The sequence below is a fragment of the Echeneis naucrates genome, chromosome 21, assembly GCF_900963305.1.
Source record: "Echeneis naucrates chromosome 21, fEcheNa1.1, whole genome shotgun sequence".
Classification (NCBI taxonomy): domain Eukaryota; kingdom Metazoa; phylum Chordata; class Actinopteri; order Carangiformes; family Echeneidae; genus Echeneis; species Echeneis naucrates.
Window position 1 is genome coordinate 13,123,190 of NC_042531.1, and position 24,340 is coordinate 13,147,529.

Sequence of the window (24,340 nt, forward strand, 5' to 3'; positions counted from 1 at the left end):
ATTCATGGGTAGGACCACACATGGGGGCTGGAATGCAGTATGTGCTGGAGGCACGAAGGATATGAGGCAACGCTTTGACTAGCCTGCTGGCTTAATTGATAGAGTGTCGTCCTAGATGCATTGTTGGGAGAAAAAAAAAAAAGGAACAATCAGAATAGATTTCACTCAATCCTAGAATAGAGCCCAGCATAGGTTCCAACACCTAGGCCTGAATTGAGAGTGACGGACAGAGTGAGGGTGAGAAAGGGGTGGGAAAAAGTGAAAAAAGTAGAGGAAACCCAGAGGCAAGAGAGGTAAATCTACGTGTGGAAGGTCAGCGATTTTTATACAAAGAACAACTGGAAAAGGTTAGTTTAAGTAAAGTATGAGTTCCACTCTCCCGCTCTTCAGCAGCTGCCCTGGAGGAGCCTTTCAGCCATGTGCTTAATGCCCAACTGGCCAAGTGGAGCTGTTTACTGGGCAGCAGCTCACTGTCCATGTATCTCTTGCCATGAATGTTATGCTCTGTATGTTGTAGGGAGCTGATGTTGGCTTTTCTTGGATACAGTCCAATACAATGGATACCCATCAGCCTCTCATCTGGTGAGTTTCTGATTGTTTAAGAAGACACGAACGGCTATCCCTCTAAAGGAGCCAACGATAAGATACTGTACAATATGAGCTGTCTTTCTAATAGCAATTTCCAAGTTCATCTTTGCTAAATATGCGCTTCATCCCGTTGCACTGTGTGCAAGAATTGTAGTGGCAGTAGACATGAATGGTTGAGGATGGTTGCATGAAGGAAATCATGCATAAAATCTCCAATGAAAAAGATCTAATCGAAGGGGGATGAAAGAGAAGCGGTCAAAACTAGCAGAAAATGAAAGCAGACAAAGGTAGAGGGAGACATTAAAGGTTATACATGTACTATTAGCTTCAATGAGCCCAGCCTGGCTCAGTTTCCATCCAGTTTATACATACAGTGTTCTGAAATGTCACCTTTTGGGAGAGCACTGGCCTCTCAGTTGAACAGTGCATTTAGTGGTGACATTTGCACACATGTATGAATGTTGTTTCTGCACAATAGGATGTTGCTTTGAGTGAAAGCCTGTAAATAGCATGGTGATGGTATTTCCATTACATATTTACATATATATTCATTATATTGTACATCAAAGACAATTATCTCCTTGAGTAGAGGCATATTGTCGTTAGAAAGCAAAGGAGGGAGAAATTGCTGTCATTTGTGAGATTTTATGGATCATGGTCTTAATAAAAATACTAATTATTGCAAAATGACAATGATGTCTTCATATATAAAAATAATCTGCTACAGCAGTGCAGTCAATATTTTACAGAGCCTCACCACAGAGACCAATTTAAAGTTTAAATCTGCTGCGTAAAACTGTGGTGATGAGGAAAACCAATCCCTTGGTTAAAGTTGCTGATTTGGTCATAGTTAATATAGAAACAGTGGTCGGTTTGTATGATCATCAATCCACAGTAACTTCCTTTCAAAAAAGGATTTATAGTCGTATAATATACGATAGCTCTGAGAGAGCGCTGGCTTTTTCACAATCGCATGTAGTTGTCACAAAAACTGTAACTGCAGATTAGTGTGTGTGTGTGCATTTGTGTGCTTAACAGGAATTTTCTCTCCATGATAATTTTTTGCCTTTTGTAGATACGAAGCAAACAAAGGCATTGTGTAGTTCTGCCATCCATGTGGGTGCCAGTGTGAATCTGGATCAAAATAAACTAAATTGGACCCCAAAATAGTAATGCTGTGTCTGTGTGTGTTTGTATGTGTATTTAACTGATCACCCCCTGAGGTCCACTCAAATTCGTCAGTATGCTGTTAGAAATGGAATAGCTCAGGGCCAATGCAGAGATGCACTATGTTTTCTCTCCCTTCCACACACCACTAATACACACACACACACACACACACACACACACTTGCACCAATTTAGACTATAGGATTTGCACTACTTCAGAGGTTTACTGTTTCAACTATTAACATATAAAGAGCAGAACTTTTTAGAGCGCCTTGTCTTCGTCTGAGACTTCTAAGACTGCAAGAGCAAAGGCAAAGCCTCCTGGGGAAGAGTTGAAGTTGTGCCAAAAGCTCAATGAAAGTCAAATAGTGGTACCACGAAATAAGCTAATCAAATGTCTCGGCTTAAATAAACACACACACACACAGGTTAAAGTCCAGGTTTAAAACAGCTCTGGTAACCTGGTGGAGCCTAAAAGCAAATCACACTCGCTCTTTTGTTTAGAACAAGAAAGAAATAATGAATTCAACTGTATTTAGCTAAATCATCCACTGGATAATGGAATGGTAAACCTGCGCTACTATTTATGTAACTGTGGACATACTGTGAGTAACAGTGCCAAAGTCAGCTGCGCACTTGTTGTTGCTGTTGTATTTGGCTGAGCTGTAAGAGCTCTTCAGCTGAGCAAGCCTAATTACGAGAACGGGCTGGCACCTCAAACTTAATCAGGGACCCTTCCTTCCATGATATTTGATTAAAACACTGTTTCAGTGGAATTCAAGAGGAGAGGATACAGGTGCTCCAGCAGCGGTTCAACAATACCTCTCTGCTCAACAGGCTCATCCTGTAATAAATAGATTTTTTTAAAAGGCCTAATCTGGCCTGTCAGAGGAGGTTAAGCACACTTTCCCCCACCTGACATACAATAAAACCAAAGCATTGTCCAAAGAAGCTCTTGATGGCCCTTCAATTGCTGTTTCAATCTTTGCTGGAGCAGCTCCATGGTAATGTCAGCCGTGGATAAAATCATGAAGGTGCTTCCAGTGGTTAAATCTAAAATGGAATTTTGTTTATCTATTTGTAATTGTTTCACTAAACTCAGTTCAGTCTGACCTCACAACATTTACAATGGCCCACAGACCGCAGTGATCACTATGGGATGTTTCCTTTTTTTTTTTTTTTTTTTTCTCTTTGTGCCCTCTGACTTAAACCTCCCAGAATAATGTTGCATCAGATCAACAGGTCACTGGACAAATTCAAATAGAAGCAAAATCCATCTGAAGAACTCATATCATTACTAAGCATTGTTTTGGATTTTTTTTAGTTGCCTTCTTTTCATGTGTGCTTGTTCCTACCTTTCAGTTCTCTGTGATCTTCGATAAATAAACAAAACATAAGCAGTGGAAAACAGTTTCATCCACCATCACTGTGATATTCTCTTTTTTCTGTTCTGGTATGGTGTCCACTATTTGAAAGAAATGACAACTCATAGACAAATCCGAAATATTCAAGTTAAAATGTATTAAGCAAAAGTGTGAGATACCATTTTAAGTACACAGACACACAGAAAGAAATCTTGGATAAATCTTTGCAAAATATTTTGATAGTCACAAGCCTGAAATAAAAGTACAAAAAGTAGATCACAAAGCTCTTTTCATATAAAAGCAATTTATTATGGAAACAAGGGGTATGTCTTACTACAGGAAGACAAACCATGAAGGTCACACATGCATATACATACATTTATTCTGGTCAGTCTAGGTTCTAAAAAGCTTTTCACTAGATCTATTCTTGGCAACACAGTCATTCAAACAGAAGCAACTAGAGGATTTTGGGTAATGAGGTGTGTGTCAGTCTCAGACAATCACTCCCCTGTGACTCGGATAGATTTTTCAAGAGACTACAGAGCTATAGACACGGCGGGAGCTGGCGGAATGGATAGAGTGCAGCCTATGTAATATTTCATGCATTGCATTCACCAGTTCTACAGATTTACTTGAAAAAAAAAAAAAAGAAATAAATTATGAATTGTTAAAGAAGAAACAAAACAAAACAGTATGCACAGTAAGTTACACTCAGTGAGAAAAAAAAAAAAAAATCTCTGCTTTAAATATTAACCATTAAAAAGGCCTACCGGAAACATACATGCTCAGACACACACAAAGACAGGCAACATTGCATTTACAGTGCATTATTATCAGTGATTACTGATTGCTGTTTTCATTCATTCGCTTAAATCTTGCTCTCCCCTTCTGATTTGAATCACATTAGGCTTCTCCATTTACAGCTGCAGTATCACACCCACTCCCACAACAAACATTAGACAGTCAGGGAGGGAATCTTGTGATTCTCATTTATTAAGAAGCAATTAGAAAAAATATTTATTCATGTGCGCAAAGCGCTATGTGCTTTAATCAAAATATAGAAATAATAAAAGGTCAAAATGTTCTCCTTTCCCAAGCTGTATTTATGCTTAGGCTATAATTTAAAGAGGTTTTATCGACTGTTGTAGCATTTTGTGTAGCGTGAGTCTCAGATAGATTTCTAAACCAAACAGCTGCCAGAAGACACGTGAATTTTAGACGGCAGTGTTCATCAGCACATCTTTATTTTTCTAATTTGTGTGGCCCTTACGGACTGTATGCAGACACGTTTCAGATCTGCCTGCTGCAGGGTTATTGAAAGTGATACGATTTAGCAGTCAACGTACAGATCATACTCGCAGACCACTTATTAGTAAAACTTGTGATATTTCAGTCTGATCGGACTTCTGTAAGAACATTCTGCAGGCTATCCTCCATGCTAAACTCCCACAAGGTGCTGGAGCTTTGTTCACCAGCAAGGGCATGAATACTAATTTATGACAGGCCATATGGAGACGGCGCAAGCACTGTTGGTAGGTGACCAGAGCTCGGAGGGCAGTGAGAGGTTAGTGTTACTGGACCGTGCCGTCATCACGAACAGTCATCTAGTTATTGTTTCGGATGCTTATTAAGCTGCTCAGCAGATGGACGATAATCTGGGCCATGATTACCATCAGAAGCAGTGGCTTGTAACTCATACTTAGCAACGAAAGCTCATCTGGGAGACATTAGGGGACAAATGACAGCTCTGCCTTCAGATGTGGCACCTTTTGTTCAGTGTGCCTGTATTAGTAATTTTGGCCCGTGCAAGGCAGTATTTCAATCTCACATCTACAAGGTCCTCCTGTTTATTCAAGGCACGTCAGCTGAGCTCAGCTACTGACAGTGTTTACTTATGGAAGTGACATTTGCAACTTTATTTAATTCAACCAGTTACTGGCTATTGGGATGACCTTTTGTTAGCTTCCCTGGCAGGAGCCTATAAACCTCAGAGACTTGCAAGCTTGCAAGACATTCAATAATCGCACAAGGCACTATTGATGAAGTTGTTGTGTGCACTACGTATGAAATGAATTGGGAAAGGAGCAGACACCGCATCGGTGTAGTGCTATGTAATCCTGACCAGGATAATTATGAAACTAAAGCTGATGAAAATGCTGCTCAGCTGCATTCCAGTTTTATGGCCAGCATTTGCCACAGTGTTTTTGCGTTCATGTAAAACGCTGAGCGTTTGCATTCCCTCCATAGCTTCTTTTAGATAGTCAGAGACAGAGGCAGATGTGCCGTTGTCTTGTCTGGCGACTGTCTTTTGGAGACACGTGCAAACTGCATGGAAACCACTTAAACCCAGGAACCGATTAATCTATCCATGCAGAAGTTTGTGATAATAGAAGGAGAATATTATCTATCTATCTGTCTGCTTATATACATGTCAATGATAAGTGCACACTTTTTCCTAAACCACCCCATTCGTATTTCAGTCACCATTTGGAAAATAATGAAAGCTTAAACATAGCTAATCATATGTCCAGAAGAGAAAAAAAAAAAGTTCCACGTGCAAATTCAAGCCAGAAATGAATTTCCATCCGCTGGCTGATAATTGTCTCATTAATTACGTACACTGTATCGGAAAATCTTGAACTTTTATTATTCATCGCCATAATCCATCACTTCTGAGATGAAATGCATTGCATTAATTAAATGAATTTACACACACAACCATATGTGTGTGTGTGCGTGTGTGTATGTATATATATATATGTATGTATATGTGTATGTATATGTATGTATATATGTGTATGTATATGTATATATGTGTATATATATGTATATATATATATATATGTATATATATATATATATATATATATATATATATATATATAGTATATATACATATATACACACATATACATATATATATATATATGTGTATGTGTGTGTGTAGAAAAATATATGTGTGTAAAATAACAGTAAAATCCATCAGGAAGATAAGATGGATTCACCTTTATGGAACTGCCATAAGGTTTTAACAATATGAAGATTCATCTGTTCTTGCAGGGTATTCCTGCATCTTTGGTGTTGTATTAAACAATTGACAGCTCACTGTATTATGCATTATAATAGGTCCTCCTGGCGAGGCAAGTCCCACCAATACAAAGAGCACAGGCTTTTTCACGCTAATATATATGTTTTATACAGCCTTCATGATGGTGTACAGGCTCAGATGCGACATATTCAGCAGGAGCAAGAAGGAGAAAATGTATCCTTGGGTGCATTATTCACACACACTCACGCAGGCAATAGCATCACCATGCTTTGGAGTAAACCTTAAACAGTTTACGCTGGTGATGTTTATATTGTCAGTGATTACTGATTAACGTTTTCATTCTTCCACCGAACTTCCGCTTCTTCCCTCCGCTTTGGGTTTGAGCTACCCCAGGCTTCCTCATCTATAGCTGTGGCATCACACAGCGCTCTCACACCGAACAGTAGACGGCCATATTATTTACTAATTTACACCCAGCCCACATTCAGACTGATAGTATTACTGAGCTTTGCAGTAAGCCTATACTAGTTCACACTTCCTCTATATGGACTACACACACCACAGATGGTTTTTTTTGTGGTTCACTGGGCGCTCAGCACCATCTCAGGCACATGCAGAACTATAGGATTTCGTATTTTTTCATTAAAAGTCGCATTAAAAGACGCATGGAACAGAAAAAAACTTCCCAAAAAAACAGATATAGACTTCACGTAGCACCGGACAGGTTTCAATAGTCAGCAGACTCTCTGAGGGCATGCTTGGGGAAGCAAATGGGTATAAAAAACTAAATTTCACCAGACATCACATGCCACAATGGCCCTTTCCACTGATCTCAGTGCCCTGCCCCAAGGGTGCAATAACAGTTTATTACACCTATCTCACTTTATGACCCCCTCTACCCTCCATCCTGCTCCCCTCAAGCCCACGGTAACTGTTATTGAAAACACCCAGGTCTGCCGTATATCATTCCTGAGCAGCACGTTATGCTATGTGCAACCTAGCTAATCACCAGCACCACCTCATACAAATACTGTCCAGGTCACATTGGAATAGTTCCACTTATTCCCCATCTGCTTAGATCTGGAAGTGTTTAAACACAATCCCATTTGTCTTTGCCGGCTGTGTTGCCTCGAGGCCAAATCCACTTTTCCTTATATGTATCTGTTGTGTAATGATGGGGAGTAAATGGGAAATGGAATTGAAAGATTTTGCCCTAGAATGCCTGTGCAGAGAAAATGAGTTTAGCCTTGTTTATTGCTAGCCAAAAGAACAAAGAGAAAACACACATGTTGAATTGAGGGAAATATAAGGAGTAAGAAGGAACACTATAGTGGCGGGTGTGCAAGGGATCTGGAATTAAATTGCAGAGCATCAGTGAAGATCTTTGAGAATCGAACTGTTCAGGGAAAGAGGTAACAGCTCATGGGTAACACTGTGACTCAGGAAACGCACTCACCTTCCCGCCACAGTGCTGGCCCCCCATCACTATGGCAATAGGAATAAAAGTTCATTCTAATGCTTCAGAAGGACAAAGGTCAACATCCTTTTCTATAAACTGGTCGCATGTTTGTCGACTACAAAATATACATAGGAATGTAACACAAGTTATGATGTAAATGTGTCACAGGTTTTACCTCCAGACTGGGTTACTAAAGGCTTCCACAAAATTGGCAAAAGCTACAGGAGGAGATTGTTTTGGTTTGTCGACAAAGCTGACCTCAGATGCAGACATTTGGACGTGCTTTATTCCCAATCCGTGTCCATGTATTCAAATGTGTGCACATGAGAGTTCATGCCAGTGGCATCAGAAAATTCAGATTATTCTGGGCTCAAATAACCTTAATGAAGCACACATTTTAATGCAAAGCCAAAGGCAACTCTTCTTTAAGAGTGGAACTCACAGCGTCAGAGAAGAGGGCAGTATTTATTTATTTATTTATTTATTTATTTATTTTTACACGTAAATGTCTCTTAGCACTGTAATTATATTCCTATTAATTATGATAATAATAAACTTTGTTTGCATGACCCTTTTGATATATAAGTAAAAATGCATCGTATAAAATGCATAAAATCAGTGAGACATTCATACCACACGAGAAGTGCTGAGTAGGAAAAAATACAATTTCCACTACTCAGGAGTAAATGTTTGCTCTTCTAGGTATATGGTTAATTAGGGAGTTTAGGGAAAATTAGGCTCTAATAATTAAGTCTAAATGTAACATTGTAGTGTAAGAAAGTATGCTGATGGCTCAAAGCAAAGTAATGTTAAAGAAATGATACACTCTACAATATAGCTATAGCATGACTATAGCAACCCAAGTTAGAGAGCACTGTCTGTCACATTTCCAGCCTTTGCTCACTTCATAAACTGCAGCGCCTTGGTTTGCTAAACTCAAGTCAAGGGGGCAGAATTTTATGATTTAATCTCCGAAGAAGTAAAGAAGAGCTCTCTATTAAAATCAGCCAGTCAGAAAATTATTTAACACAATCACAAGTATTAAGTAAAAGGAGGGGGGGGGGCATAAAACTGGTATGAAAAAACAAGGGAAGAGGAAATGGAAAGAAGACTGGGAGGAAATGCATGAATGATTAAAAGAATCTATAAGGCTAGAAATTAACCACAACAAGAGCTGAAAACATGAGAAAAAAAATGAAAAGAAATGAAAAAGAATAAATGGCAATAAAGTCATGCCAGAGAGTTGAAAAGCTGACAAGATACCATGAAGCAGATTAAAATAGTCTAAGTAAATTAAACACAGAAGCAAAGTTTGTATTTGCTGAAGATATTATCATATTATCTATTTAAAAAAACAGCAAAGAGAGACAAAGAAAGGTAGTCTTCACAACCAAAAAGTAAAAGTGTAAAATAAAATAGTTAATTAAAAAAAGGCCATGCAGAAAATAGCAGTGAGGATAGAAACAGGGGTAGTAATGCCAACAGGACGACAGACATCATAAAAACTAAATGAGAGTAGGAGTTTCCAAAAACAATGACGGAACAAGCTGGCTGTTACTATAATGTAACACCAGTAGGAGTAAAAACTAAAAGGTGTGTGTGTGTGTAATGATTATTTTCATTTATCATAACTGTTACCATACCATCACCACCCAAACCATTTTCTCCCTCCCTCCATAAAAAAAAAAAAAACAACATGCAAGTAATGTCGATTTCACAGGTAGTCTTTGGGTCAGGCTTGACTAGACAGCACCAGCTGATTGGGCAGATGGTGTGTGTCGTCATGGGGCTGGAGGTGGCGGGACGTGTGTCATTATGAGTGTGTGTATGTGAGGGGACAGGGTGTGTGATGGGTGGAAATGGGTCTATTTAATTAGTTGTCAAGTGAACAGCCAGGCTTGCTGCTAAAGAGCTCTCATCTGCCCTGAGTGCCCTGAGGGGTGATGTAAGGTGGGGTCGTGGTTCAGAGAGGCCCAGCGGCTTCCTAGAGGTACATGACCAGGTTACGCTAAGCAGGTGCTGTGCCTCACTGTCTATGAACTGATCCTTGCACTAAATTCCCTTCATATTATAATCGCTTCAATATTACGATCATTTAGCGGCACCTGGTTTTGGCATATTTAAGATCAGACCAATTACTTTCTATAGTGCTCTTAAAAGAATACATTGAAATTATGAGAAAATCTTATCAAGGTGTCCCACATGTTGGCATTTACGGTCAGATGTTTTCCCAGTCGAGGCGGTTTATAATATAGATGTATTAACACTGTCTTCCCTCTCTTCTTTTCCAAGTATGTGCTGGTACAGAGAACAAGCTGAGCACACTGTCTGACCTGGAGCAGCAGTACCGGACCCTAAGGAAATACTACGAGAACTGCGAAGTCGTAATGGGCAACCTTGAGATCACGAGCATCGACCGCAGTCGGGACCTCACTTTCCTCAGGGTAAGAATTAAATATCTAAAACAGTCAGCTTGGTGTGGATCAAGGAGTCAGAATCTACCTCCTCCTATTAATTGAAATGAGTCAAATATTGATTAATCACTGACATCCCTTGTGAGTCAAAATGCAATCTGTCCATGCCAGTAATTGTCCAAAAATTGAGTGAGAAAGTTTTGAACGTGAACTTTGTAATGAAGGTCTTCACATTCGTCCTTGTTGCGGAGAGAAAGCCCTGTCCTCCGAAGTTTTTCAGCCAATCAGCATTCAGATTAATTTCAACGCAGCTTGTGATAAGCAGAAAGTTGTCCTAATCAGGCATAATCAGACTTCCTTTCCTCCCGGAGTGTCTAACTGATTGTATGCTCACACCATTGTGGTCTGAGGCAGAGTAACCGGAATCCAAATAACCTAATCTACTTTTTTTGCATGAGTCACTGACAGAAATGGAGTCGAGCCCTGAACGTGAATCCTTTTTGGAAAATGTTCATGTATTTATGAACAGCTTTTAAAATCACCTTATTGCTTGACGGAACACGTTGTCAAAGTCACTGAAGATTAAATGGTTGGTGTATCAATTTTAATCCCCAAAATGTAGAAGTAAACGAGTTAAATCCATGACAATGTGAGCTGCCTGGTTCTGGCTAAATAAGAGAGCTGGGGGGGTCTGATGGAAATGCTTACACGAGCGCTTGCGTCCATTTTGGTTTGACAGACATATACATGCACACAAACGCCGACATGGCAGCCTGCAGCATTTCAGGGCCAGAGCAGTAATAGCGCAGTAATGAAAGGTTGGAGGGGGGTTACTTTAAAGGGTTTTTTGTTTTTGTTTTTTTCTTTAGTGAAATCAGCTGATACTGCTGACCTTTGTTGGCCCTCCGCTTCTCAAGAGCATCACCATAGACTGCGCTGGTTGCACTCTGCACTGTTTACCCTATCCAACTCCAATTGATTCTAGTCCACCTAGGGGGCCACTGAGCTCCCCTGGTGTTATGCTACAGTGCTGACTGCATTAATGGGCTGCTGGTGCTGTGAAAATTAACTGGGCTACAGAGGCCTCAGGGCAAGCTGCGTTTTCATATTTTACTCCCTACAACAATGATTTAAAGTTAATATGGCAGAATGATTTGTTTACATCAGGTAAAAATAATGGAGGAACTTGTCTCCTCCTGTGTATTCAGTTTGTGTGGACCATAAAAATAGGGATTGATCAAAGCAGTGAAACAAAACAAGAGTCATTAAGTGTTCTACAATGTGCAGAGCAAAACTGACACCTCCAACCCCCGTGCGATGCTAAAGAAAACCAAGATGATATTAAGAAACAGGCAGCAATGGAAGGTAAACTGCTACCATTAGACTCCTGCAGAGTTAATAGGCGTCACTGACTTAGATGAAAAAATATGAATTGGTTAGGGCGGCTCTGTGTTTCAATAACCAAGTGTTGGCTTAGTCTTGTCATCTGAATGAGCAATATTCCGGAAAAGTGGCCTTCAAAGGTTTGGGGTCAGAGGAGACCACAACTATCTCCTCCTTACCTGCACTCATCTGTCTTACACCACCTCTTACTCCAAAATAGTTCCCTGTGGCGCCAGCTTGCCAGGTTCATCCACCTTTCCATGGTTGCCAATTAGCATGGGTTAATTGAAGGTGCTAATTAAGAACACAGCAAGGGAGCAGGGGGGCAGAACTCTGTGTGTATTTTTAGGGGATATTATTATTATTATGATAAAACGCATTAATAATAGGCTTTCCCAGGAGGGAAAAACTTCACCTTGAGGTAAAGAAGAAGAAGCGGGGGGGTTGAGTGAGAGGGGTGAGGAAAAAAAAAACTATTGTGAAGCAGCATACCCTACCAGCTGTCTCCAAGAGGTGATTGAAACTGATGCCTGTGCATTGGCTCTTTCTTTTTAAGATAGCCCAGAGATTGATGGCTGCCTCCCAAAACCCCTCAAACAACTTGAGCAGTAAATAGAGTCCATCTTCCAAACTGCCTCCACGACAGATGAATCAAAGTGTGCACGGTGATTAATAACTGCATCTCTGCTCTGAGGCTTTTCCCCTTCCTCTCCCACATGCACGTTTAGATCAACCGCCCAGTACTGAGCACTAACCGCGCGCTGTGTTTACAACATCAGTGTTTAAATCTGAATCCATGTTACCATTCCTCTAAATAGTTTTCCCATGTTATGAAACAGAATACGCATTTGCATCTCGAGTGCGTGCACATCAAGAAAATGAAATGACAAGATGTACTCAGCGCCGACTACTCCAGTGTGACATTTTCGTTTATGTGGATGGGACACAGAGGAGAGCAAACGCACACTTTTGCATCTCTCTCTTCCCTCAAATCACTTTCTCGTGTGCACTCATAAACAGATCTGTGATTATGAAATATTAATTCTCCCCTCTCCTCCCCTTGTCCAAGTCTCAATAGGAACTCACAGCTGCACAGTCAGATCAGATTGTTTGTCTTGCCATTGCGACCATTAGTAAACATGTAATTCCTTCAATAACACCAAATCCCCACCACTGTCCCTGTAGTTGTAATTAATTATTGTTTGCAAACGCCTGTTTCCAACAGGCCTTGTACTATTAGTGAAAAGGTAATACATTTTAAAAGAAGGAAGCAGGCAGCACGGTGGCCTTACAAAAAGAAGGTCGTGTGTTCAGTTCCCGGCCTGGGGCCTTTCTGTGTGGAGTTTAAATGTTCTCCTCTTGCCCGGAAACCCGGAAAACCGGAAACCTGGGTTTCCTCCCACCGTCGAAAGACATCATGTTTGGGTTAACTGGTGACTCTAAATAGCCCGTAGGTCTGAATGTGAGTGTGAGTGGTTGTTCATCTTTGTTGCCAGTCCTGTGATGGACTGGCAACCTGTTCAGGGTGTACCCCACCCTCGCCCTGAGTGAGCTGTATTTGGCTCCAGCATCCCCCATGACCCGGAAACAGATAAGCAGTAGAAGATGAATGAATTAAAAAGAAAGAAGCAAAGACAGCAGAAGACAACATACACTGTATATTTTGTGTTGCAGACATGCAAAGTCAGCCATTTACTAAAGGGGGGCTTGTAAGAAATGTGGCTGGTAATCTGTTAATGTGGCTCTCAGTGATACTTGTGTGAAGTATTTCAATTGACCCACCAAGTGCAAAATGCTACCAGCTGTTTGAGTGACGCATACTAGATGGAAATCAGCAGAACTGCACTGGTGAGCATGAAGTACAGAAAGTATGAAGAGGGACAGACAGTTGATATTGTTCTGATTACTTAAATTAATATTGTCTTTCCAGTCAGTTATATAGTTTATACCGACAGCGTGTGTCAACAAACCCTGGCAAAGAGTTTAAATCGAGAAGCCTTCTGTGGAGCAGAAGAGAGCAGCTTTGATTGAGAAAAGGGAAGTTGCATTTTCTTTCTGCCTTTCTCCCCTTATGCTCCAATTGTATTAACCCTGCTGTTAATAGGAGGGGAGTGGGGGTTGAACAAACCTTTTTTCCTAAAAGGAATCATTTTGTTGCAGCCAATACAAGTCTTTTAAAACAAGTTTGTGAGGGCCAGGGAAAACAGCAGTGTAGGAGGGTGTTTACCTGTGCTGTAATATTAATGTGATACTCAGAGGCCACGATCAGATGTTTTGAGATCCTGCTGAAATACCAAACCAAGTTTCTGGTAGAGAGGGCAAGCCTATCATTATGTCAAATATACTATGCATCAAAATTTACAGTAAGTGCATCAAATTTTGTAACCTAAATGTTAAAAGGGAGAGAGTATTGCCTTTAGATGGTCACAAAATAAATAGTCACGAAAAAAGAGACTGAGAGACCAATTCAGCCAAAGAGGTTGGACGAGGCTGCTTTTTTACCTCCCGGACTCAGTTTGTTATTATTTTTTTTTTTTTCTTAAAACTAGCTGCTAATGAAATTCTCTGCTAGATGATTAGACCAAAAGCTGCAGGGAATAAACACTCAGACTCAGCAGGCCTAACTGTAGCATCACTTAAAGTTTATATCTCACTTAAAGCAGGTCTGCCTTGCCAGAGGAGGTGGGTCAACCATCTGTAGGTCTGTGGGCAACAACCCTATGAAAACCCTGCTGCAAAATGAACAGCTGGCACTTGCACTGGCTGACTGCGGGTGTGCGTCCATGTGTGGCAGGGGTCACACGTTCATGACAAATCATCAAATCCATCTTTCTTCTCCTAGCGCTTCTCAAACTTTAGTGACCGCTTCTTGGTTGTTTCATAAATTCTGATTTGAGTTGAGTCGGATCTGTGGGAGGGAGATCATCCATACTCATTGTTCACTATAGCCTGTTTAGAAGAGCGTCAGTATTTGTACGTTTAGCATTAACAGTATTCAACCATCGCTGCATCACACTACGGGAGGCTATGATATTCCCTCTAAGCAGCACAACATCTTTGGTGGAGACTGAATGCTCCAGCAGCTTGGTATCAGAAAGTGACAGGTCTAGGTGCTTAGCATGCTAACCAAAGTGGAAGAAAAGAAGTGACAGAAATAGATGCAACACAGAAGGGTTGCTTTTCACCGTTGGAGACAGCTCTTGTCAAGTAAAAGAATGAAGTTTGATAGCAAATGCTTAATGTTGCTTCTAGACATAAGTATACGCCTGTTAAAACTAACGCTGGATATCTAGAAATGGCAAAACTTACAAATGAGTCTCTGAAAAGAAAGCATTTTTTCGGAGGTAAAGTTGACCAGATATTACCATTGTCATTATGATCTGTTCAGTGACAGTCGGTGGGCCATTAATATATCAAGCATATACTGTTGCGTTTTACTTTAAAAGTTACTCAAAAATATAAGATGCTATGTTCAATTGCTATTTCCCACAGCATTTGAAAGCAGCATCTATTCCTGCACGCCCCAGTGCTGTCTTCTGTCTTTCTTTTTACTTCTTCATTGAGTGGCATATTTGTCCCTCAGGCGCCATCAGTGCCCTCCCCAGCTTCCTAATTTTTGATGCACTGTTCAATGAGCGCAGATTACGTTGGCCCCCTGCTCCTCTGCAAGCTCCTTCAATATTAATGAAGACTGATGAAGTGCGAGGGAGCCCCTGTCTTTCAGCCCCGACCTAGATTGGATTGACAATTGCAATTAGCGTCCCCTCAAGTTCATTTCCATCACCTTAATTTGACATGAAGAAGGACAGTGTGGGGTGGGAAAAGAGACCATTGAGAGGAAGAACTCCTGAGGAGGAAGGTTGGAGCGGGAACGTGGGATGAAAGAGAGTTTGACCATGAACTGGTTGGAAAGCCAGATAACACAGAGGAGGAGGGAGAATGAAGGAAAATAACATCTCGTGCAATAACGGATCCTTGACGTCATTTTCTGCAGCTTGCTTTCCACATTCCTTCCCTCCCGCACCTCTTTATATTCAATGGCAGCCGAATGAAAGACCATATTCCACCTGGAGACCTTTAAGCCCACACTTCACTGTGCTATTTCTCCCATCCATATTTTTCTCCGTGTTAGCTCCTAATAGCTGTATTTCAGAATCATTTCTTACCCCGCAAAATGTATTTTTTCGCTTTGCAGTTTGAAAGAAAGGAAACCAGATACAGTTACAGTCGCTCCTGAAAATGACTCTCGGTCATTTTGCCAAAGAAGAAGCGGTAGACAATAGTCTGAAGATGCTGATGTGTTATGGTGTGTATTTGTATAATAAGTTTTCATGGTTGTGTACATGTGAGAAATGGATGAGGCTTTTGTAGACGATATGAGATTTTGACGTTTTTGTCGACAATATGAAAACTTACTCCTGGCTATGGTGACGTTCATTTCAAACCCATTCTGCTTCCAATTGACCAAAGCAATAGCTCGTATTTAGGTTTCAGCGGACTGTGAAAGTGTACGTGTTGTTGGAATCAAACACAGGGTTAACAATGTCCCCTTTCTTGACTGAGAGGTACATTTCTTTGGTCAGTCCGCTTAATTTCCTTCCACTGTCTTTTAGAAATGATCTGGACTGATAGAGCAATGAAACGAGGATAAAGGATAAGATAAAAAAGGTTCATGTTCGTATTTGTGTTGACAGAAAAAAAAAAAATCTTCTTGCCCATTTTCACTATCCCTTAAATGCACCAATCCACACTTTTCATTATACATTACCTGTACCCCTGCAGAGGCCAAAAAGAGAAAATCAGCACATATCTAACCCTGCATCTGTGCTGACTTGTTTTATAATGACACTTCCTGTAAAAAAAAAAAAATAAAAAATAAAAAAAAAAAAAAATATATATATATATATATATACAAAACTGAAAGGAGTGCAGCAGCATTTTTCTGCTCTGTGGTCCAGTCCACATTTAGTTTTTTATATATATACATTTATAAAACTACATGTGGACTGGACCACAGAGCAGAAAAATGCTGCTGCACTCCTTTCAGTGTTGAAACTCTGCTATTTAACTTTTAATTGCTTGTCTTGCCACAATGCAGCAAAAACTGTAAACATTTTCTTGATCTCCATTTTTTTAATTAATTCTTTTTTACAAGTAAATTTTGTGATGGCGTTAAGATAGATACAGCAGCTGCAATTCCAAAAAAAAAAATCAGTTTTCTTCCATTTATCAAGTCACATCTGTTTGTACAAATCCTACTGTAGTAATGTGTGTGTGTGTGTGTGTGTGTGTGTGTGTCTAGAAGTGCTTTGCGGAAATATTGTAAAACATTGTGTAACACAGTGTACTTCTCCCTAATGTACTGCATCAGCCATGATTTCAGTCAAAATTACTCCCATCTTGACAGACATCCTTGACCTGAAAGTGGATCTGTGAGTTTTTCTTCTTTGCAATCTACCACTTAAGACTTGAAAACTTGAAGAATATTTCAAGTTCTGAAGCTTCTTTTTTTCTATGTTTTCTTAATCCAGGTTGCAGATAATGGTGTCAATAATGGTGCTGGTAATGGAATCACGCTGAATCTGCAGATATATGTTGTCTTTGTGTCTAACTCATGACCTTGAAAAGCAATAACCTCAAATTCTGCTCATGTCAGATACTTGCCTCACTTTTCTCCGTCACACACCCGCCACAACTCTCCAGAGTTCCCTTTAGGGTGGCATTTGTCTTTCTCTCTTGATTTTACTCTGCGGAATGTCCATATCTGTCACAGACCATTTCCTATAACCGTCAGTGCACCACATTTAAGTCAAAAAATGTGCTAAGTCTGTGGAGACTTCAGAATGAACATTCTTTCAGAGTGACACGCACAATAAAATGTGTGTTGGCTTTAGATTACAGACATTACATGCTGCCTGAATGCCACGTGAGTTTACTTTTGGCTGCTGAACATGTCCATCAGCGAATAATATACTAATATAATAGTCTAACCCTTTTCCATCAAACTTTGCAAAATTCACAGGTATACCTGTGGGTACAGATTATAACTGACCCCATTTTTACTGCCAGTCCAGTTTTGACTTTCTATTCGAACTGAGAACACACATTGCAGTGTGAGGAGCTATGTCATGAGCTGCACTTTCAGAGCACATCCACAAATGGGTTGTTGGCCCGCAAAACTGTCAGAGCCTCTGTTGGAGATACTTCGATCAGTGATTGCGTCCTTTAGGTCTTAAAGCTCCACTCTATCGTCATGAGTGCAGCAGAGCTGCAGTGTTTCTGGATTAATAGGTCCGTGCTGGACAGATGGCAGGCCTGTCTGTGTGCTCTGAAAGACAGTACAGCAGGGATGTTCTATATCATTGCCTTTTGGATCCTGGGTCTCTAAATACTTCTGCAGAGTCATTTGCCTTAAAGTATACAAAAATCTGATGTTCAGCAGTGTTTTGGACCAACTGGAAAGGTTGTACAGTAATAGCTCTTTAATTCATTCAGACATTTGGTGTTGAAGAATTCTACCTGACAATCTGTAATGTAGTAAATTCCAGTCACATGCTGGTTGCGTAGGAGTTTTTAAGCAGCCATTAAAACTAGTCATACTCAAGGGATACAACTGCATTGAAAGAATTCAAGTTGTGTTGGCATAGACAGTGCAACAAATGCACGGGACCTTCTCTTTCCACAGCATATGCACGCGCACACACAAAGCACACTCACTGACACACATATCCATGCACACACACACCAGAAGCAGGGGTGGTAGTACTTATCGTAGAAGAGCAGAGCCTGGCTAAATGGAGAGGCAGGAGGGAGGAGAAGCAGAACCGTGGCCTGACAATAGCCCACCTTGCTTCTGTGATACCTTTCAAACTTCATATCTGCCTCCCTCTGCAGACTGCCAAAGGAAAAAAAAAAAAAAGTTGTATAATACAGACCAACTTCTCAGGAGGATCGAAATCAATTTCCACCTCCTGCAACTCAGATGAGTGACTCCTTTTCAAGAACGGCTGGTGTCGAGACTTCGTGGGCCTGAGTACAATAGCTCTGCTGGAGGCAGACACCGTCTTCCTCATTAACAACACCTTATTGATAACAGCGCTTACTGAAAACAGCCAGCAGCACATTTAATCCTCTCTGGCTTTATTTAGGCCCCCAACCCCTAACAGATGCTTTATATGCATTCAGTCTGTGCTGGTGAGTCAGTGCAGGATAATACAACTTTGACTATAGTTTTGCTTGTCTGAGTAATGAGACTCTACCACTTTTCTAGCTGGTTGTTATTCTGTTGGGATTTAATATGTTCTTGCTGTAATTTCCTTTTGTGTCTGCACATAGTAGAAAATAGCAGTCGTCTGCCGGCGATACTGAAGACCTCAGCAACAATCGATAAGCGGATAGCGATCAGGTTACACATCAGTGTTTGCCCAACTGAGCAGAAATTGTCGAGTCTTCGAAATGTTGTGATGATATGAGTCTCTATATACTTGCATGTTTGTAACATCTCTAATCTATGTCAACATTTTAGGCTCCCCTCATTCACTTTCTGAGGTTGGAAACATTAAAACACCACACATTTCTTTGCTGCAAAAGGAAAATAGACATATTAATAGATGACTTGCTTGAACTCTGTGATCTGCATTATAACAGACAAGAATTCAATTTGGTCCCACTGCTCTCAAAACATACCTTCTCTAAGGTATTGCACAGATTTCTGGCGACGTTTTCCTGGTCTATAATGAGTTGGCTCTGTAATCAAAGGCCTTATTTGAGCTTCCACCAGACCATCATATGTATTTACAGTTGTGGTCAGAAGTTTACATACACTTATCATTGGCAGGAATCTCATTTTAATTTGACAGAAATATGTTTGGAGTAGTCAAGGTAAGGATTTCAAACCTAAGAGTATCATGCTGCCAGTGGTACTGGTGCACTGCACAAAGTAGATGGAATAATGATGAATGAATGAAAATTCTTCAAGTTCACAAGCTAGGTGACTGAAACTTGGACACAATCGGGTGATCCAACAGGAAAATTATCCCAAACACACATCAAAACTGGTTTTGGAGCAGATAAAGCAGGCTAACATTAAGCTTCTGGAATGGCCTTCCCTAAACCCCGATCTCAACCCTATTGTACATTTGTGGACAATGCTTAAAAGCCTGGTTTGTGCCAGGAAACCAATTATTTAAATTAACTCTGCCAATTCTGCCAAGAAGAGTGGTCAAATATCCAGCTGGAGTTATGCCGCAAGCTTGTTGATGGCTACAAAAAGTGTGTGTTCGAGGTGAAACGTGCTAAGGGACTTTTAAGCAAATACTAGTGAGGTTGTATGTATATATTTCAGCCTGTATGTATAATTTCGACCCTCCATTGATTAGAGATAATCCAGAATACATTCAAATCTGTGCAGCCAACTATTGTTTTAAAAAATCATTGAAGATGTACGCTGCATAATAATTCCACCCTGGAAACAGTTCAAATAAATTATTAAAAGTATACAATTAATATGACATTCATGCCGATGATGAGTGTATGTAAACTTCTGATCATAACTGTATGTATGTGCATTTAATATTATCTACAACATCAAAATATATTTCCTATATTTTGAAAGAGTGGTGGACTTCCATTCAAACGCAGTTATGTATATCCAAAAAAATCGCAATTATAGAACATATAGTTTTAGAAGCAGGGCTAGTTCCACCATTTTGCCACAGAGAACATTATCAGACTTTTCGCTAGTTTTAAGAGTCCTCACTTTTAACACTTTACAAACGACGTTATAAATATCATCCAGCATGGACGTAAGGTTGTATCTGTGATGCCCAATATAGAAGCTTTATTTTTCACTCGCCTCTTGCCTCCTGCATTTGCATTCAAACTCAGCTGAAAAGTGCTCTGCATCTCAACCGCCCAGGCTGTATTGCTGCTGGTTCCCATTAACAAGAGAAATGCTCATTCATCAAGTTACTTGCTCCTTCTCTTTCATGCTCTCCTTCACTTTTCTTTGAATATATTATGATATGGCTTCCTTTCACATTTCCACCCGTGCTTCCACTATAGCCCCTCCCAGTCTCGCCAGCTCTTCTTGTGCTAACTAGTCAGTGTTTGAATAAAAACTCATTAGGATTACATAGCCATTTAGCTAAGTGACACAGGGTATAATTGTACCATCCATCAATTGCTGTGTAATAACACACTCGGAGGAGCTAAATGCTGATTAGCCCTCAGCCAATTTCACCGGTGGGTTTTGGGAATAAATAGTCAGAGGAGATCATTGGTGGAGGGGGCTGGGTGGCCTTGGAGGGTATTGCAGTCAGGGGCGCTGACCCGTGCAAGGCAAATTAACTTGGAAGAGATGAAAACAAAGTGTCAAAGACGAGCAAAGTATCACTTTTTGTCTTTTTGGATCACTTTTTTGTCTCTGGCTATTGGCCTTTTGGTTTCTGGCTCTGTCTCACTGTCAAGCACCGAACCATCACACTGAACATCTTACTCAGTGCGCTACGATCTGGACAATAGCTGCAGGATGATTGTGATGGTCTAATGACTCTCAAGCTGTGTACGTACACTACTTTCATACAAAATAAGATTTTTTGTTTCGTCTTTGGCTGATAGGAGATGGACAGGAAACGTCAGGGATATATTTTTCATTTTTAAAAAGACAGATAAGAAAAGAAAGAAAGAAAATTGGATTTGACCACCCAGAGTTAATAAAAATGGAAATACATTTCCATTTTTTATTGATATTACCATCCCATTGGGGGTGTTCCTGCAATTCAGTATATTATGCATTATTTAAAAATTAAGATGCATAAAGAATTGGAAATTAGTGTACAAAATATGGGATTGCGTTTGACTGTCAGGAACATGGTCGGCGCTCAGCCTTTAATTTGTAACACAGAGTCATCAAATTTGTAAACCCTGTTCTGCCAAATGACATGCTGAGATAAACGCAGTGAACTTACACTCAACGGAGTCTCTTCATTTCTGTTTGCTCGACCCTGTATTTCACACTGTCGTCACAAATCAGAAACTTTCATCACTGCAACAATCCAACTGTCCTGGAACATTCATCAGATGTAAAATGCCTTTTATTTCATTTCTACTTTTATAGATTGTATTTGTTTCTTTTTCGCAAGTTCCTCTCCAGAATTTTTATGAAACTGTATAAAAAATATACATATCAGAAAAGTATCAGTTCAGCGTTAAACTTTTGCATTATAGCACTTTTTTTTTTTTCAAATTACTCTGTTCTGTTCAAAAGTGGCAGTGCCTCAAATCTGTTTAATAAAGTATAAGGTTTATTTTGTCCTCCCCTCGTCACTGCAAATTGGCAGGATTAGTTTCTTTGGTGATACCATTAAAAACAAATCCCTACTGTCTGAATCACTTTATAAGACTGTAATTGGTTTTGAGGTGAAAATGCGTTGCCTGCTTATTTTTCTCATTGATAATTACTTGTAGCGATATAAAAAGGTATCATCTTAACAGGATTAAAAGGTTCGCAGCGGTGCAATGCAGTCTGAGCACACCTGGTTCTTTCACAACCCACTTTTTGTATCCTTGTCTCACAAACAGGCTACTACAAACATGAAGTCTGATTAAAGAGTCAATTAATCATTCAACCAACCAATCAATTGTTTTGCTGTCTGGACAAAGCTGGTATTCATGTCCAGGCTTAGGAGGCTGATAGATGAAAACATCTATCAGCCTACTTTATACCAGTAAATGTAGTTGTAGGAATCATGTCTTGCAAAGGGCTTTTTTTTATGATTTTTTATGATGTGAATAGTCTTATCACTGTCACTTTATTGTAAGTTCATTCTTCATTACTCTCTCTGGCTGACTCTCTGAAGTCAGCCAGTAATGTCCCTCTGGTGTATTCTACTGCGTTTCAATGTTCCATGAGCTCTAAAGCTTCCCCAATAAGTTTCTACTTTCTTTTTGCCTCTGTGTTCCTTACTGCTAGTTAATATACTTGTTTAGACAATTTGTTCTCACTTAGGAGGCATTTTGATCAATGTGGACAGGAGTTGTATTTGGCTGAATGTGGGCCAAATTAGGTGTCATTATTGAGACTGCAATAGAGTCAAGCTCTACTTTCAGCCAAGCTTCTCATAGACCCACACAACAGGAGACACCATTGTTTTACTATCTGTCCTCCAAATGTACTTCTGTGTTATCTGAGAAGGAACCATTGGAAAAAAAAAAAATCTTTCAAAGCACAAAGATACAAATGTGACAGAAGTGTTTGGGGGGAGGGGGTGTTTCCTTTCTGTTCTATTCAAAGTGTATTCAACTTTCTCCAAAAAGATGAGAGAATAGCTTAATTGCTTATTGAGTTGGTGACACTGTTTTATGCTGATAATATCCCATTGCCTGACAGCGTCATACTGTAGATAAAGCGACTGCAAAGGAGACAGGAAGGAGAAGCAGCAGGGTGTATGAGGAAAAAAGGGAAAGTTCAGGAATAAGAAAGAAACTTTCTTTTGGAATAAATGTACTACGCTTGTGGGGCCAGCTCAACCAATGCAAACCATCATGTCTTTATCACTAATGGACCAGTGACTGCTACAGTAATTACATGGCGCTTTGTCTAACGCTGTGCACAGCTACCTGGGGGGCAAAAATTGCTCTGACATTTACGGCTCTTTCTTTGACATGTTCCACGTGAGATCCCAAAAAAAGGGTGTTAAGAACAGAGAGAGAGAAGGCAACAAAGAGACAGAAAGTGGAATAGGAAAATGTTAGGAATTATTGGTGATAATTAAATACATTTCAAGTCGCAGTCGGTACTTTTCCAATCAGCTAGAAGAATACAGAAGTTTGGTTACAATTTTGCTGTAAACCCGACCATTCGCTCCTGGAACTAAGTACATTTGTAGAAACATATATAAAAACCCCCCATTCTGGGACACTTAAAGCCACAAAGGATCCTGCCAACACTGTGAACTAGTTAACTTTTACACCACAAAGTATTGTAAATACAGGAAATGTCCATTTATAAAAACTGAAATATTCATCATGTTTCCCTTGGGCACTTGCTCTTCAATGTCCTCCGGAGACCCACACAATGATGCACTCACATACCCACAGTTAAGTAGCATGTTAGAGCAGTATCTGTCACTTATGGGTGGAAAAACATGGCACAAAAAGCATATGAATGCATTCTTTTCCCGCCTTTCAAATGGCTAAATTGAATTTTTGTTAGAAACTGCTCTCTAAATTTAGAAAAAGAGGTCTGCAGATATAGAGAGACCAGAATAGTGTTGTGTTCAAAAGTGACTTGAATAGAATTATCATTCAATATTTGAGACTGTATTTTTTGCCAATTTATTCTGAAACTTAAAATTATCTTCAGTTGTACACGGTTGTATGATTTTTGTAAATACATGGAAAATCTCAGAGGAGACAGATACTTTTCCCAAGCTCTCAGCCTCTCAGTCACCTGGACGACTTCAAAATATCGCAAGAAGAAGAAGAACTCTTCTAATCCCGCTAAATTGCCACAATCACAATGGATTAGACAGTTGGAATGGTTTTGTTTGTTGTCTTCAACACACAGTCAGTCCTGCCATAGTGTAAGAACAGACTTTTAATTGTGCGTATTATTTCATTTTTGGTTCATACTGAATATGATCTGTCACTTCAATCTACAATGTTCTGCTCTAATTCCACTGTAGCACTTCAACTTCTTAATTAAACATGATTTGTATCTGGGTTTGTGTAATTCTTAGAAATGCTGATAGGTCTGGTTGCCAAGTTGAACTTTATGAGCTGTATATGGCCACTCTCTTGCTACGCGCGAGTCTCTGTGTGTAGTGTGTGTGCGTGCGTGCTTGTGCGTGTGCATGTGCAAGTGAGGGATAGAAAGGAAGGACAGCCAAGTGGGTCAGAAAACTGATTCCTTG

The 24,340-nt window shown here is 40.0% G+C and overlaps 1 protein-coding gene across 2 annotated transcripts in view; it reads left to right on the top strand.

The window, feature by feature from the left end:
* The window catches only part of erbb4b (erb-b2 receptor tyrosine kinase 4b), a 265,152-nt gene that overhangs the window by 114,481 nt on the left and 126,331 nt on the right, over positions 1-24,340 (top strand). For both annotated transcript variants that reach the window (XM_029530171.1, XM_029530172.1), the window contains exon 2: positions 9,922-10,073. In XM_029530171.1, coding sequence (XP_029386031.1) covers positions 9,922-10,073 — 152 coding nt within the window. The remainder of the gene's footprint in view (positions 1-9,921; positions 10,074-24,340) is intronic.